Source organism: Fusarium keratoplasticum, chromosome 10 (genome assembly GCF_025433545.1).
Source record: "Fusarium keratoplasticum isolate Fu6.1 chromosome 10, whole genome shotgun sequence".
NCBI lineage: Eukaryota > Fungi > Ascomycota > Sordariomycetes > Hypocreales > Nectriaceae > Fusarium > Fusarium keratoplasticum.
Window position 1 is genome coordinate 2,575,601 of NC_070538.1, and position 15,875 is coordinate 2,591,475.

Below are 15,875 nucleotides of genomic sequence, written 5' to 3' on the forward strand. Positions count from 1 at the left end.
TGAAAGTGTTCCCAGCTCGAAAATTTTCGAGACGCTTCCTCATAGCGTCTGATTCCCACTGGTTAGTATGTTAAATAAATGAAAAGAAACAAGACCACTCACGGAAGACGGTAGTCAACACCATCACAACCTTCACCCAGCATCCTTCCATCCTTGGGTAAAAGTGTGATATTCTCTCTGTACCTCATCCTCTTCAGGCAACACCCCATCTTCCTCCAACCACTCACAGTCCCTCATCTCGACACGAAACTTGAACCACAGGAGGGCCAGGAACAGAACAGGTACAGTGAGCCAGAGTAGAAGCAGAAATAGGAGGATACCCAGGTAGACTGGGACAGCGTATTCAGGATGGCCCATGCTTCTCGAACAGTGTTTATCAGGAAAACGTTAACATGTTGGGCGGCGTCGACAGTTTTTGAGTATTTGTGCGAAGCAGAGAGAAAAAAAAAGGCTCTTTGTGAAAAGGGTTCCTTTGTTCAGAAGGTGGGCAATGGAATAAAGGGGATCAGCGTCGTCTGAGCAAAAGAGAGATCGTACAATGTGCCATGGATGGACAAAGAGCACGGCGTTGTCGAGGAGTAACGCTATCGAGGATATGACTCGAGGGACTGGGGCAGATGCATCATCTCCTGACGTAACGGAGCGCTGTGACGACATTGCACCAAGATTTGTATTTGCTGCATTACTTGAGGCTATTCCCCCTCCAAGTCACCCATCCCGTGAACCCGATACATCGACAGTTGGCCCCATAATCTCATCACATGTCCGTACATCATGACTTAGTAAGTATACCGGAAATCAGGCGAAGCGTCATCCTAGAAAAGTCAGTCACCATTTCGGTATGTATAAGGAGCGTTACTCACATCATAAGCCTCGAGCACCTTCTCACCCCTATCAGCCTTGGTGTTGGCCCTCTTGAACTCGAAATCACACAGAAGCACCAGAATGATGGACAGCAGAGAGCACGCGATGCACGCCCACATGCCCGGCTTGTACCCCGTCAGCTTGTCCTGCTCGCGGAACACGAGACTACCCGCGATGCCGCCCACGCCGCCGAAACCCACGAGGGTGGCGCTGCAGAGGGCGCGCTTCCACTGACCACGGATGTTGTTGGCCTGGAAAGACATGGACGCGGGGATGTTGCTGTTGGCGCCAGCAGTGACGAGGAAGACGCCAAAGTAGCGGACGTTGGGGTTGGTCGCCCAGCCCATGATGGGGAGGCCGATGAGGCAGAGAATCATGTTGAAGATGATGATGGGACCGCGGATGTGGTACTTGTCGCCGACCCAGGCTGTTGCGAACATGACAATGCCGGCGAAAGCGTAGGGGGGAGCCACGAGACACTGAGCCTCACCGACGCTGAAACCCATGTTGCCAACGAGAATAATGGGGAGCGTGTAAGCGAGAGCATAAGTGATGGTGGTGGTATCAAAGAAGATGAGAGCATAAGCCCAAACCTTCCAGTCCTTGGCACCACCGAGGAACTTGCCAAGCTCGAAAGCGGGGACCTCGGTATCGCCACGGTCACGATGGATACGGCTGACGACCCAGTCTCTCTCACGCTGGCCGAGGAAGGACCAAGTCTTTCGCTTCGAGTCGGGGAAATCGACGAGGAGCCAGTAACCGGCGATGCCCAGGGCCACGGTGAGGACACCTTCGATGATGAAGATCCAGCGCCAGCCCGTGAGACCCTCACGACCGTTGAGCTGCATGAGCTACATTGTGTGAGTAAGAGTTGTAAAAGGGGGGTATGGGGACTTACACCGTAGGCGAGAATACCGGAAAAGGCGGAGGCAACACAGCCGAGGAGGTAAAAGGCGGAATATCGCTTACCAACCTCATCTATAAAACACATTAGCCACTGACATAGGTACTTCCAGGGGCATCACTTACATCGTGTGTACCATGTGCTCAGGAGATAAACACAGCTGGGGAAGAAGCCAGCCTCGAAGACACCGAGGACCGCTCTGAGAGCAGCAAGCTGAGGAAACTTCTTGACGAAGCCCATGCCGATCATGACGGCTCCCCAGCACATGGTGATGAGGGCCAGGTGAATGCGCGGGCCGATTTTGCGGATGAGGATCGTGGAGGGAGGCTGGAAGAGGATGTAGGGGATGAAGAAGACGAGGTTGCAAATGTTCTAGCACTTCTGTTAACGATGACTCTTTTCCGGATGAGTTGAGGGTTAACTTGCGTATCGAAAGCCAATGAGGTTCAGCTCAACACTCATGCCGGCAATGTTGGCGGCGCTCATGTTGGTTCGATCCATGAGGGAGACGCAGTACATGGCTCCCACAGTGACAACAAGACGACGGTCAATGCGTCGTATGATGCTCCTCTGCTCCTCGGGAGTGAAGCCATGATCCTGATCATGCTCGGAGCTGATCTTGCTCGGAGCCTGGTCGAGGTGCTTGTAATCTGCCTGCGCCTCGAGCGCGACGTGGTCGTCGGTAGCGTGCGTCTTTTCCATGATTTTTTTTCAACAAAGGAGGATGCTTGTTGACTCTTCAAAGAAGAGAGAGGAAGGAGGAGGGAAAGAGTGAGAGTGTTATAACAATCCCCGGGAGATTGGTAGGACAGTTAAAAGGAGGATGCAAGGGGGGTTGGTGATCGGCGGTACAAAAAGCCAAAGTTACACAGAGGCCCTCTTTTTGCAAGAGAAAGAAGAGAGGTGAGGAAGTCGTACCAGGAAGCTGGGCCTACTTCTTGCTTTGAACACTCCCCAGTTTGATCGTCCATCACTTCCTTTATATCCTCTCCGGGGATCTCGAATCCACAACTGGCCCTACGAGTTAACCGACAGCCCAATCACCCTCGAGACAAGGACCCAAGATGCCTCGGATATCTTTGTCTACCCAGATTTCCGCCCCAGACCTTGCTCTCTCTCCCTCTTCCCCCGCAAGATCTGCCGTGTGGACGGACTCCTTCATTCTCCACCGACGATCCGGGGTCGTTCGTCGTCCGACTTTGCGGGGTAGATGGAGGCAGAGCTCCGCTTGGCAACACCGGAGTACTGCCCGATCAGGAGCGAGACGCGATGGAGGGGTGTTTGCCTTCTCTCTATCTCTCTCTCTCCCCATATCACCCGACCCCAGGTTTTCTGGGGATATTACCCTTTCGCTTGACAGGAAGGCCTAACCCCATGTTCCTTGTTCAGCGTGGCTTGCGTATTGATTTCTTGGCTGTGGAGGGGAGAGCAAGGTTATGCCTTGCCCCATGCTTTTTTCTTTCTCACTTGGGTCCTCTCGTGCAATCGTGAAACTATACCCAAGCGCCCGGGTTACGCAGCCTGTAGTCCGAAGCGAGCGTCGAGGCCATTTATTGCGTGGGAGAACGCCGCGGCCAAGCTGCTGTGTCTCGTCCAAGAGAGATTCATATTGGGTATTTTTCGCTACAATGGTTAAATTATAGAGACACGGCGGGAATGGTCAACCTTGCAAAGGCTCAGCAGGAACCAATTATCCAAAGAGCCAAGCAAATCCAATGTCATTAGCAAAGCCGCCACTACACCACCATCAGAACCCAAAACCAAACACATCATGACCGAAAGCAATCTTCCCCCCCCTCCCCAGTTTCCCCCCCTTCCCGCACAGACACACACTCTCTTCCCCCGCAGCATCTCCCGAACAGCAGCCATGTCGACCAATGACGGCTCATAGAAGCAGCTTGGATGCCGAGGCTCTGTACAGAAACAGACATTGACCCAACTGAAGTGCAGATTAGAATCTTGGTCTAGGCGCCCCCGGTGTGTGCCCACCCCCAGGATCGACGGCGACGCTAGTGGATATGGTTGTTTTCACCCGGAACGAGACCGCTCAACGTTCTTCTCGGATCCAGATTTGTTGATGCATCAAGGTGTGTGTATGCATCATCTTCGGAGCTGGTTTCCTGGCGCGTCATAGTCTACTCCATCGAGTTGCGTTGGGACCGCCTGTCACTCCTGTGGCCTGTGATTCTTGGCCAGGTCATTAGAGAGGAAATTTGTGCATTGCAAACGCTGATAGTGAGTTCTCGCTCGGGAGATTCCGCCCTCCTTCTCATACCCTACGTGTCATGAGTTGTCCTTTGTCTTCGGACACTGACCGAAACCATACTCTCCCACCTCACCATCTTTCCTTCATGCTCCGTGTCAACCCATCTTGTCCTGTGTACGCCTCGGTATCTCCTCCAATGCTAGAAAACAAACCGAACCAGAACCGAAAGACCAAGGGGTCTCAACCCAAGAACCGTGCAAGTCGTCAAGTGTGTCCCGTCGTCCCCCTCTTACCGTGTATCTCCAAGTCGACGTATCCCTAAGTCGACGCAAAAGCAAAGGCAACCCCTGAAAAAGTGGCATCAACCCACTCGCTCGCTCGCGAATACGCTGACGCTCTTTCAACCTCATCACCGAAACATCGACGTCGCCGTCACAAATGTCTTCTTAATGTTGTGCCAGATCAACCCAGCCGTGCCCACCACGGCAAAGATCTGAAGAATCTCCCACGGCTGTCGCGTCTTGATCTCGGTCTCGATATAGTCAACCTTGCTCCCAGCCATGCGCGGGAACCGGCCGGTCGTCATGTACTGCTCCATCAGGGCATCCTTCTGATACCACTGCTCGCGCAGCCACAAGTCAAACTCCTTCTGGTCATCCAGGGGGATGTCGGCCATGCGGAAACGACGCCAGTGAAAGTTGACCGACTTTGGGGGTCGACCCTGGAAGTAAGTGCTGGACAGACCAAACAACTCCTCTCCATATCCATCTCGGCTATAGTCGTCAGTCAGTCGACGAGGCTAACGTTGTGCAACGAGGTCTGCAGAACTTACGGGATTCCCTCATACGCGACTGTGCAGTCGTAGACGTAGTCCATTGTGCCCTTGAGTTCGTTCAGACAGAAAAACATGCCCGTACTCCGTGGAAGCATGACATGCTCAGGGTCCTTGAGGTCATTCTTGGCAGCCCAACCAGCCGACTTTCTTCTTCCATTTCTTGACAGGTTTGTGCCTTCGGGAAACAACAGCAACCACATGGGATCCATATAAGACTTTCCATTCGGGTCCACCTTGCGCTGCTTGAGCTTGTTCAGGCGATATGCCAGTCGGGGTTGGTCAGTTGCCATCTTTCTCGACATGAAGATGAATCCGTAAAAGAGCATTCCCCATCCGATCAGAGGGATCATCTTGAGAGACTCCTTGAGGATGATGTAGATGTGACCATGCATTCCAGGCGAGTTGGCATATCCCACCCACCAGAGGTACAACCAGTCAGTGTAGATCTACAACCAGTTAGTCGGCAACCTCCCACACAACTCGAGACTCCTACCTGGTGGTTGGCAATCAATACCAAGCGCTCGGGAAACTCAAACTGCACTCCTCCGTCAGGCCGGAGCTTGATCTGGCCTGCAACTGACTCGTCACCGCTGATTCGAATAGTTGTAGGACCCCAGATCTGGGTCATGACGGTTGTGGTGAGACAAAAGGACCGCTTCGTCATGGCCATGTATGCGTAGTACCAGTCGCGGTTGAAGAAGTACAGCGGCGCCCCGATGAGCTGGGTAATGTGGATGCTGTGAATGTTAGATAGGGCCATAAGATGGATAACGTGTGGCCTACATGATGCAGCATGTCATAAAATAGAAGCTGAACAAGGCGCCGCGGAGGATCTGCATCAGGGTTCCGTATCCTTCCCTCCCCGATGGATGAGCAACCTTTGGTGTGACATTGGGCTTCTCGGTCAGCCCCGCAGTGAGGTCCGGACCAGGGAGAGAGGCCTCGGAGGGGTCGGCGTTCTTGAGATCGGCCATGGCGGCGGATGAAGATCGAGCGCGTCGTGTGTGTTGCTCGATGTTGCTGGGTATTGATAATGATAAGTAGGGACGCTGTTGAAGCGAACGAAATGGCGGCCTCAAGCTAATATAACGTCCAGCTCAACAAAGAGAGTTGCCTGCCTTGAGCTGCAGCCAAACAGAAGAAGACGAGGGGTCGCGTGGGACGCACACGAGGTAAAAGAGGCCGCCACCAGAGTCCAGCCTCGTGGCAGCTATCAAGCGAAGTGAAAGAGAGCGGTCTACCACTGGGCAAGTCAAAGATGAAGCTGGAGATGGAGAGGGACGAGGCTGCGAGACATTGCGCACATGATGCCAGTCCTGCTAAGGCTTCCTAGTTACGAGTGACATCAGCCGCCTAGCGGATGCCTCGGAGGCGGAGGGTATGACGCCTGAGACGGAGGTCCGGTGGTTGGGGAGTGCCGACGCCGATGAGCCAATCAGAGGGCTTCGATATCATGTGTCTCGGTGCCGACATGCCAGATCTGGAGCTGTCAGAGCTACCCTGTAGGAGGGGCCTTGACCAGATGGGCTCATAAAGATCAGGTGAAGACTCCAGGTGATCCATGCTTGCTGCAGAGGTAAAAAGTTTGACCAAACACTCGCTGTCAACATGGTATTCTTTGTTTCTCTGTCAAAGCTTAATGCAGATCTCCATGTGCGAGCTTCCCCACACTGAGCTCCCCCACCAAAACAGGCAGGCGGTGAGACAACAGCCCACCACAAGCTCCCTCATTTTCTGCCCTCATGTGTAAAGCCGTTGCAAAGCCGCTGTCGTTCGAGCTAAGCTGTGCCCGTCTCCGGCGTCATTCTTCCACAAATTTATTCCGTCTTGCAAAGACCCTTATCTTTTCACGAGACATCGGTCATGCCTCTTGAGCTACAACATGTTTAATAGGACCCTCATCAGGGGCTTGGCGGCTCTTGAGCCTACCTTGTATCCACGAGCAGTAACTCTACCTGTCCGGCCATTAACTCGGTTCCCCTCGTGTTGCTCTTTGTCCACCACATCCTCCCTTCAAACACCCGAGATTCGCAGCATCGCAGAGCTCCCACAACGAATCAGTCCCCGATACTTGCAGAGTACAAAACCCGGCTCATCGCTGCTATCCTTAAACTGGCCAAAACCCCCGCAAAACCTCCTCCTGATCCATAAGCTCTACTCGGCCCCCGTCGTCGAAGCCGTCGTCAAGTTCTCCAAGTACATCCACAATGAGTACCCTGAAGTCAACCTCGTCTTTGAGCCGCGCATCGCCGAGGCGTTGAAGGAGCGCCTCCGCTTTCCCATATACTCTTCGGATAACCGCTCCAATATGGCCGACAAGATTGACGTCATTGCAACCTTTGGCGGCGACGGCACTGTCCTGCGAGCTGCGAGCCTGTACAAGTTGCACGGGTCGGTGCCCCCGATCTTGTCCTTCAGCATGGGTACACTGGGCTTCCTGGGCGAGTGGGATTTTGGCGAGCACAAAAAGGCGTGGAGGGAGATGTACATGAGTGGCAGTGACGTTGCTATGAGGGACGCCGCTTATCCTCGAGGGGCTTGGGATAAGACCAGTACAGGGTCCTACGCTGGATGGGAGAGACACAAGGGCAAAAGCTTGGGTTCCCAGAGGGCTTCCAAGGTGCTGCTTCGACACCGCATCAAGGCTGATGTCTACGATCCATCTGGTAACAACATCAACCACTGGCTGTCCGATACGTTATCGAGCGATGCTGAGTCAGGGGCGAAGCCGATTGCGGGATCCAAGGAGCCTTCACCGTCGCTGAGGGCCATCAACGAGATTTCAGTGCACCGAGGATCTCATCCACACCTGGCTGTCATTGACATTTACCAGAACGGGCACTATCTCACTGAGACGACAGCCGATGGAATTCTAATCAGCACACCGACAGGTTCAACAGCATACAGCCTCAGCGCTGGTGGTCCCATCGTACACCCTCTAGTCAAGTCCCTCCTCATCACGCCCATCAGCCCGTGTAGCCTCAGCTTCCGGTCCCTGGTGCTACCGCTCGACACAAAGGTCAACCTGCGGATGAGCCCCAAGAACCGCGGGCGCGAGCTCGACCTCAGCATCGACGGGAAGCGGTGCGTGGGAGTCTCTCCCGGGACCGAAATCCGGGTCGAGGGCGAGTTCGTGGGGCGCGCGGGCCCCGGCGAGGAGTGGCACGGGGGCGTGCCGTGCGTGATCCGCACCGAGGATGATGATCCGTGGGTGGGCGGACTGACGGGCCTGCTCAAGTTCAACCATCCCTTTGGGAGGGAGCCAGCAGGGGATGAGTTTGACGGTTGATGGGCGGTTATACGCCGATTCATACGGCGGTTATACGTATACTTGTATGTGTAGACTACCTCTTTTTTGTTTGATACCCCCTTTTTTGGCCAATCCGTGGCACAAGATGAAGACGCATCGGATTGATGATAATGTCGCTTGGAAACGCCTGAAAAAAAGACTTGGCAATAGGCACGTTCGGCGAACACAAGAGTGAAATAAGCGGTGTCGTTATGTATGCCGAGCCTCCCGCTGAGTCAAGTGGAGAGATATTCGTGGGCTGTTGACGAGCAACTGAAGAGGGCGCATGGCTTGGATACAGACTCTGATACGCGGATAGCTCCAGAAAAATACGACGAGACCTTTCACAGCCTCCCGATCGGCCGAGTGATTTTTGATGATTCCAGTGCCTGGCTCAAAAATAGGTTGTGACGGCAACTAGGGGACGTTGGGTGTTCGGGGGCCCGAAGAATGCGAGCTGCGGGCTGACAAGATGGCGGTGCTGCTGCTCTCTGCCAAACACAGAAGTGAGCAAGCTATCTAGACGAGTCTTACAGAGATGAGAGCACGAAGTAGCCGCCAATCCGTCTTGGCAGGCTCCATCGCCAAGGCTGAAGGACGAGGGTCTCGTTTATTGACGCAGGTATGAGGTGGTTTGTTTTTGTCAAGTGCTTGGCTGGGTTTCGGAGCTGGATGAGGCACGTTCCTTTTAATCTCGGTTTTGGGTTGATGCGAGTAAGCGTATAAAGGGAGAGATCTCACAGCTCAGATAACGTCTCCTGTAGTCATAACCTAGATATGATGTGAGCTGCACGTGGGTAACAATATGTAAATGGAATCAATGCACATGCTTCATCCCGGAGCATGGATCCAATCCGAATTCCGGTCCCCCCTTCAAACTTTCAATCTTTCGGGGTCCATTCTAGTGGCCGCGTGCCAGGCCAGGGGGAGCCCAAATACCACGCTAAGCCCCGCCGTAAGATGCAATCCATAAGGTGGGTGGATTGGACTGCACCATAAGCTCACTCTCACCACCAAGGACTTGGCGCTGTTTCGGGCGGGCCGGGTGCGTTAGAGATGGTGATGGTGATGTTGTGTTTAGAACATGTTGATGGGAATTGTACTTGTTGAAGAGTTCATTTTGTGCAGTGTATACACAAACAGAGTGTCTTGGTCGCACCCGAACACAGAAACTTCAACTAATATGTATGCCAAGTTACCTTTCGCGACCCGCGGATGGAACTCGCATCAGAAGAATCATAGGTGCCCGCTTCGATTGATGACGGGGGCTGGGCAGGGCTGGGCTGACCTTGGCAGAGGCGCAAGAGAACGGGGGACGGGACTTGCGTCGGTGTTTTTGTAGGAAGAGAAATAATTCAAGAAGCCCGCCGGGAATTGACATTGACATTTCAACTTTTTTCTACGCTGGTAGATCCTATCGCAAGAGAAGAGCTCCCGTCTGTCTCCGCGCAAAATTGAAGGGCGATACTAATTAAACTCGACCTGGATCATCCATCTCAGTCTCCATCCACGCAACAAACCTCCCTCCTTCACATTCTCCCTCTTTGGAATAACCCAGATTCTTTCCCTTCCTTTTTTGCTTCTTTATTGTACTTTTTGAAGCTGTTATCTTTAGAGTCTTGGGTTCTTTTATTTTTTTTTTTTTCTCTTCTTCGCCCTCTTACTCCACATTATTCCATCATCTCCTTATTTTTTTAACCCTTGCCTTGAGGAGAGGATCCATCCGCGCGTCGCATAAGAATACGAAGCAATTATCGACTGAGAAGAGAGACAGAGGAATCTCGCCTCTTTTTATTGTTTCTTGTTTTAACCTTTTTGGAAAGCTCTTTAACTTTATTTTCTCTTCTATTCCTTTATTACGCTTTTTTTACTCCCTGGTGGGCCAACAAGTAGCATGGCCTCCCTTTCCAATAGCCTCACGCTATTGTTGGCTGCTGCTACAGCCTTGACTCCGGTCGCCGCGAGACCTGCGCGTAAGTATTGTCTCTACATCTGCATCGCCGCAATGCGCTCTGCTGCCTAGAAGCTATCTCTATAGCGCAGCTGGTGCATAGCGATCTCGCGCTTTCTTTAGTCCCATTCCTAACATGGTCAATCCACAGCCGAAGACTCGGTCGTCGCCATCGCCAACTCGGACCTCCTCTCACAGCCCGCCTCCCTCTCGAGGCGAGGATCACCTCAAGCCCCCAATGGCTACGTTCCCACCGAAGTCACCTGTCCCAGCGAGCGACCTTCTATTCGAAATGGCACCCGCATCTCCGACCAGGAGCGCGAGTGGCTCCCCAAGCGACGCAACGAGACTATCCCGTACATCCGAACCCTCCTGAAGCGTATAGCCATTCCTGGCTTCGACAGCGACGAGTACCTCAAGGATGTCGAGAATAACTCTACGGCTCTGCCTAATATTGGTATCGCTGTTTCGGGAGGTGGTTACCGTGCCATGCTGTGCGGCGCCGGCGCCCTGGCTGCGTGGGATGATCGCTCAGACGGCAGCGACAAGGACGGTAACCTCGGTGGTCTTCTCCAGAGTGCAACGTACCTCTCTGGATTATCGGGTGGTGGTTGGTTGGTTGGCAGCTTGATGATGAACAACTTTACCTCTGTGCAGGAGAGCGTCAACTACCCGGGCATCTGGCAGCTGGAGAACTCGATTCTTGAAGGCCCCAACAACTACGCCCTGCTGCAGTACTACAACAACATCCTCGACGAGGTCTCGGACAAGAAGGATGCTGGGTATGAGCGCTCCATGACGGATTACTGGGGTCGCATGCTCTCGTACCAGCTCATCAACGCCACCAACGGAGGTCCTGGGTACACCTGGTCCTCCCTCGCCGACGACACGCTCTTTTCGGAGGGCAAGGCGCCCATGCCAATCCTCATCGCTGACGGCCGTGACCCTGACGAGACCATCGTCTCGCTCAACTCGACAGTCTTTGAGTTTACCCCCTGGGAGCTCGGTTCCTTCGACCCGACGCTCAACGGTTTCGTGCCTCTCAAGTACGTCGGTTCCGAGTTTAGCGGCGGCAAGCTGCCCAAGGACAAGGCGTGCATCCGTGGTTTCGACAATGCGGGATTCGTCATGGGAACATCGAGTAGTTTGTTCAACGCCATCGTCATCTACCTCAACGAAACCGACAGCCCCTACGTCCCCGACGATGTACCCGATGTAGCCATCGATGCCGTCTCCGCGCTCCTCGAGTCCATCGGCGACGACAACAACGACATTGCAGACTGGACGCCCAACCCCTTCAAGGGCTGGAACAAGCTCGAGAACCTTAGTGTCGACTCTGACCGCCTAACCCTCGTCGACGGCGGTGAAGACCTCCAAAACGTCCCCTACTACCCGCACCTCCGCATCGAGCGCGAAGTCGACGTCGTCTTCTCGTTCGACTCGTCCGCCGACACCGAATCGGGCTGGCCCGACGGCGCATCGCCCATCAAAACGTACGAGCGATCCCTCGCCGACATCTCCAAGGGATCCGCGTTCCCCGTCGTCCCCGGCCGCGATACCTTCCTCAACCTAGGCCTCAACACGCGGCCTACATTCTTTGGCTGCGATGCCTCCAACACATCCGAGCCGTCTCCCCTGATCGTCTACATCCCCAACTACCCCTACGTCTACGCCTCCAACATCTCCACCTTCCAAACCACCGTCAACTCATCTGAGCTCTCCGCCATAATCGAGAACGGCTACGCGGCCGCAACAATGCTTAACGCCACCCGCGATCCAGACTGGCCCGTCTGTGTAGGCTGCGCCATCCTCGCCCGCAGCTTCGACCGTACGAACACGACACTCCCGGACAAGTGCCGTGAGTGCTTCCAGAACTACTGCTGGAACGGCACCCTCGACGAGTCCCCGGCCGCCGACTACTGGCCCTCGTTCATCAGCGAGCGCATCAACGTCGAGAGTTTCGGAGTGAGGGTCCTGGGCAGCAGTGCAGCTGCTGCATTCGCCGCGGCATTTGCCGGCCTTGTTCTCGCCATTTAAAACTCAATATTTCTTGTACATTTGATTCTTGCATATAAGAAAACGAAAAAGTCGGAGTCTGTTGTTTTTCAGCACCCTGAGGAATGCATCGAGAGGATACAAAGGGTTGATAGATGAGCTTGCATCACAGGCTCGCATTTTTCATATATATATATATATCCGGTCATGGGCGGTTGGATGGGCATTGTTTACCTAGGATACCTTAGCTATTTAGTAGCAGTGAATCTAATGATTTCTGTCATAGTACATGCCCTGCGTATCCAATGCCTTCTATCACTATTTACTTCAATATGCGTCATAGTCCATGCTTTTATTCTCTGCTTAATCCTACATGGAAGCCCTTCACAAACACCGTCGTCAACTTGACTCCCTGGTAGCCTCATATTCCTTCGCGACAACGCCTCAAGGCCTCTAAGTGATGGTTGATTTCGTATAGCTCATCAACTACCCGGGGAAGCTCTTCATCTGCCGGTGAAGGCCGAGGTTTGTCACTCGGTATCTTCCAAGCATCATACCCGTGTTTCCTCAAAGGCAGCCCCTTGTCCCTATCCCTATCACTGTCATAGACATCGTTGAGCATGGCGTCAATCTCCCTTGCGACGCCAAGTGTCCATGAGTATATATTGACGCCTTTTGCGTAGGGATCCCATAGACCCCAGATCTCGTTGAGGATTGTCAGAGCCGTAGCCGTGATGACTGAGATTCCCGCGATCTCAAGGGCTGCCCTGCCCATCATGGACCAGGCCAACGTGGTGCATGTCTGAATAGGAAGGCTGAGGCAGAGGACACGCGCCACGATGTCAAAGGTCCAGAGAAAGGCAATGGGTTTCACATTATCACTGTAAGCATAGACGCTGGATTCCCGCCCGATCATGGCCATGAGGTCGACGTTTTCACCTGTTCTTGTTAGAGAATTGGCGATGCCAGCACAAGGAATCTTACGGATAAGTGGCGTTCGAAACGTGCCAAAGTCGCAGATATCGGCGAGATCATCCAAGTGGTTACGGATATTGTACATGACGCGTTGAGGGGCAATCGACGGCAGCTTGGATCGTGAAGAGGTTCGGAACTCCCGTTCAAGTTGAAGGGACAGTATCTCAAAGAAATGTTCCATCTCGTTTCTTGTGCCCTCTTGGAAGGTAACGCTTGAGGTATTGGTCACACTCCTGGTCCCGGGGTCGTCTTTTTCGATTGGGCGCAACTGTTGAAGTCTTTTTGCGGCCCGGTTGCACAACGTTACCACACAAGGGTCATGCGTATTACCGCGTATACGATTCACGAGGCATACGGGATAGGCGGTGACCAAGGCGAGGCAGTTGCTGTAACACATCAGAAATGTTCAGCCACCAACACAGCACAGGAACTCACAAGACGTTGAGTTGCAGATCCTCTCGCCGCATATCACCAGGTTTGGCGCTCTTGAGAACCGCTGCCGCCACTGTAGTCGCCGTATGTGCGACTCTCTCCATCCTCTCTCTTGAGGCTCTTAAACTAGTAATGGTTAGTCGTGTCTTCCCCTGCAGTCGAGGAGACCGACCTTATGAAACCCTGGGTCATTGCAAAGCTACCACCGCCCGCAGCCAAAGCCTCGAAGAAGAGGATAATGTTGGGGCGAAATATCTGCTGCTGGAAGAGGAATCTTGCTGCGGCCGCCTCCTCGATTGTCGATGCAGAAGGACCACAAATAAAGGGCAGTCGATCGTGCAAGAGTCCGATAAATATACACCACAGGATCGTCAAGAAGAAGCGCAGACACCATCCAGTCAAATTCGATAGCTTGTGAATGTTGTAGTTGATGCGACGGCATGACCATGGGTTGCCAATCTTCTTCTCGATGCGTATGTCCCTCTGCGTCCTGAGAAACCAGTGAAAACCGTGCTTCAAGAGTATCGCTGGGTTTCCTATTGGAGGGAATCGCACAATTCGTCGCCGCTAGCTTCGTTTCTCATTTCGTGATCTGATACTCGGATCCGCGGCTTCAAGGTCTACGTCCGGGTCTGACTCTCGGTCTTGGTCGGCGGTCCCGTCTATTGAGGGAGGGGCAAAGGTCACTTCTCTCTTCGAGAGGATCCTTTCGAGTGACTTGCGTATATCGGAAAGGGGGCTGGATACTCTCGATGGCGGTCTTGAGTTTCTGGTCGAGTTTCGGCCAGTGTATAATCGGAAGGCCATCAGGGAAGGATATCGGTTCGGTACTAGGGCTGCGAATGAGGTCAAAGTGAACGTTGCTAATCAAAAGATGGAACATGAGTCTCTCCAAAATGAGAGCCCCACGGGATACTGATGCTGTTGAGTGGTGATGCCTGGTGATGACGGATCTGAGTGCGCCATCAGCACTGACGAGATGGAAGAATGCACATGTTGAATTGTCGAGTTGTTTCGACTTCTCGGCGAGAGAACTTTTGGTGTTAGGCAAGGCGGATTAGATAAGGCACTTGCCGTTGCTAAAAGATCCATTACCACTCCGTGAGGCAGGTAGCAAGGGGGTTTGAGTTGTTCCTTCCACTTGGACCTGAGCCCCATCACCATCATCATCACCATCACTCCTCGTTCAACTTCCAATGTTGGGTATAACTTCAATTTTGATTCATCAAACTCATCAATATCCTGGTTGAAACTAAGCAAAAGTGACATCCTTGCCCGTCTTGGCACTCTCAAAAACAGCCTCAATCAACTGCAAAACATCCCTAGCATCAGTCGCACTGACCGGCACATCCTCCTCCCGTCCACTCTCAACAGCCTTGGCCAACTGCGCATAGAAGGCCTTGTACGTGACAGGCTCCAAGATGGGAGCGGGCTGCTCCTTGGGAACACCGTCATCGCCCACAAGCACAAGCTTCAGGTGCTTGGGGTCATCCTTGCCAAAGTCGGCGTCGGTCGCCTTCTTGCCCGCATGGAGCTGCTCCTCTTGGGTGTCGAGGCCGAACTTGCGGAAGCTGCCCTTTGTGCCGCGGACCCAGAATCGGGGCTGGTCGGCCTCGGCGCTCATGACGCTGATGCGGATGTTGACCAGGAGGCCGTCCGGGTAGGTGAGCTCGGCAGAAACACCATCGGGGTTCTCAAAGTCAAACTTGCCGCTGCGCTGAGAGAGGAGACGGCCGTGAACAGCCTGGGGCTTGCCGAACAGGTGGTAGGCCTGGTCGATGAGATGGGTACCAAGGTCAAAGAGGGCACTACCGCCCTGGGCGATGGTGAGGTCGAGCTTCCAGTTGTTGGAGGGGGTAGGACGGTATCGGTCAAAGTGAGTGTCGAACTGAACGATCCGGCCTAGGGTTCCCTCAGAGATGAGCTTCTTGACAGTGACAAAGTCATTGTCCCATCGTCGGTTCTGATAAACGATAAGGAGCTTGCCATTCTTCTTGGCGATGTCAATGAGCTGATCAGCCTCGGCCGAGGTGGGTACGAAGGGCTTCTCAGTCAAGACATGCTTTCCAGCCTCGAGAGCGGCCTTGGTGAGCTCAAAGTGGTTTCCAGGAGGCGTGCTGACGACGACCAGGTCGACAGCAGGGTCAGCAAGCAGCTGCTTGTAGTCGGTATAGTGCTTGATGTCGGGGTAGTCGTGTGGTGCCGAGTTGCCCTCCTTGGGAGATCGCTGAACAATGCTGTACAGCTTAAGCTGAGGTGTTTGTGTGAGGAAGGGGATGTGGAAGATTTTGGCAGAGGCGCTGTTGTTGTCAGTTGATATTCATGAGATGGCTTGATGAGCTTACCCGTATCCAATGACACCCACGTTGTAAGTCTTTCCGCTCATTTTGTTTCAAGTTTTCACACCGGGACAAGTTGCAATGC

General features: G+C 53.5%; 5 protein-coding genes and 1 pseudogene across 6 annotated transcripts, besides 1 other annotated feature; 2 read left to right on the forward strand and 4 right to left on the reverse strand.

The window, feature by feature from the left end:
* Positions 1 to 779: 779 nt before the first annotated feature.
* On the reverse strand, positions 780 to 2,470 carry NCS57_01268200 (MFS domain-containing protein; the record flags this gene model as incomplete). The annotated part of the gene is made up of 5 exons (XM_053062348.1): positions 780 to 815; positions 864 to 1,715; positions 1,763 to 1,842; positions 1,894 to 2,140; positions 2,195 to 2,470. The coding sequence occupies 5 exons, from the start codon at positions 2,468 to 2,470 to the stop codon at positions 780 to 782; spliced, it is 1,491 nt and encodes a 496-aa protein (XP_052908876.1).
* Positions 2,471 to 4,383: 1,913 nt separating this feature from the next.
* Positions 4,384 to 5,783, reverse strand: NCS57_01268300 (uncharacterized protein; the record flags this gene model as incomplete). Its single annotated transcript, XM_053062349.1, has 4 exons — positions 4,384 to 4,747; positions 4,807 to 5,255; positions 5,303 to 5,546; positions 5,593 to 5,783. 4 exons carry the CDS (start codon positions 5,781 to 5,783, stop codon positions 4,384 to 4,386), a joined length of 1,248 nt encoding a protein of 415 aa, XP_052908877.1.
* Positions 5,784 to 6,616: 833 nt separating this feature from the next.
* On the forward strand, positions 6,617 to 8,098 carry NCS57_01268400 (uncharacterized protein; the record flags this gene model as incomplete). The annotated part of the gene is made up of 1 exon (XM_053062350.1): positions 6,617 to 8,098. Exon 1 carries the CDS (start codon positions 6,692 to 6,694, stop codon positions 8,096 to 8,098), a length of 1,407 nt encoding a protein of 468 aa, XP_052908878.1. The 5' UTR covers positions 6,617 to 6,691.
* Positions 8,099 to 9,992: 1,894 nt separating this feature from the next.
* NCS57_01268500 (Lysophospholipase) lies at positions 9,993 to 12,086 on the forward strand (the record flags this gene model as incomplete). Its single annotated transcript, XM_053062351.1, has 2 exons — positions 9,993 to 10,071; positions 10,201 to 12,086. The coding sequence occupies 2 exons, from the start codon at positions 9,993 to 9,995 to the stop codon at positions 12,084 to 12,086; spliced, it is 1,965 nt and encodes a 654-aa protein (XP_052908879.1).
* A 379-nt stretch (positions 12,087 to 12,465) lies between these two features.
* Positions 12,466 to 14,018, reverse strand: NCS57_01268600 (annotated as a pseudogene). Its single transcript has 3 exons — positions 13,624 to 14,018; positions 13,455 to 13,577; positions 12,466 to 13,405 (listed from the first exon to the last, which is right to left on the reverse strand).
* Positions 12,466 to 14,018: a sequence feature.
* A 685-nt stretch (positions 14,019 to 14,703) lies between these two features.
* On the reverse strand, positions 14,704 to 15,837 carry NCS57_01268700 (uncharacterized protein; the record flags this gene model as incomplete). The annotated part of the gene is made up of 2 exons (XM_053062352.1): positions 14,704 to 15,751; positions 15,797 to 15,837. The coding sequence occupies 2 exons, from the start codon at positions 15,835 to 15,837 to the stop codon at positions 14,704 to 14,706; spliced, it is 1,089 nt and encodes a 362-aa protein (XP_052908880.1).
* Positions 15,838 to 15,875: the final 38 nt, after the last annotated feature.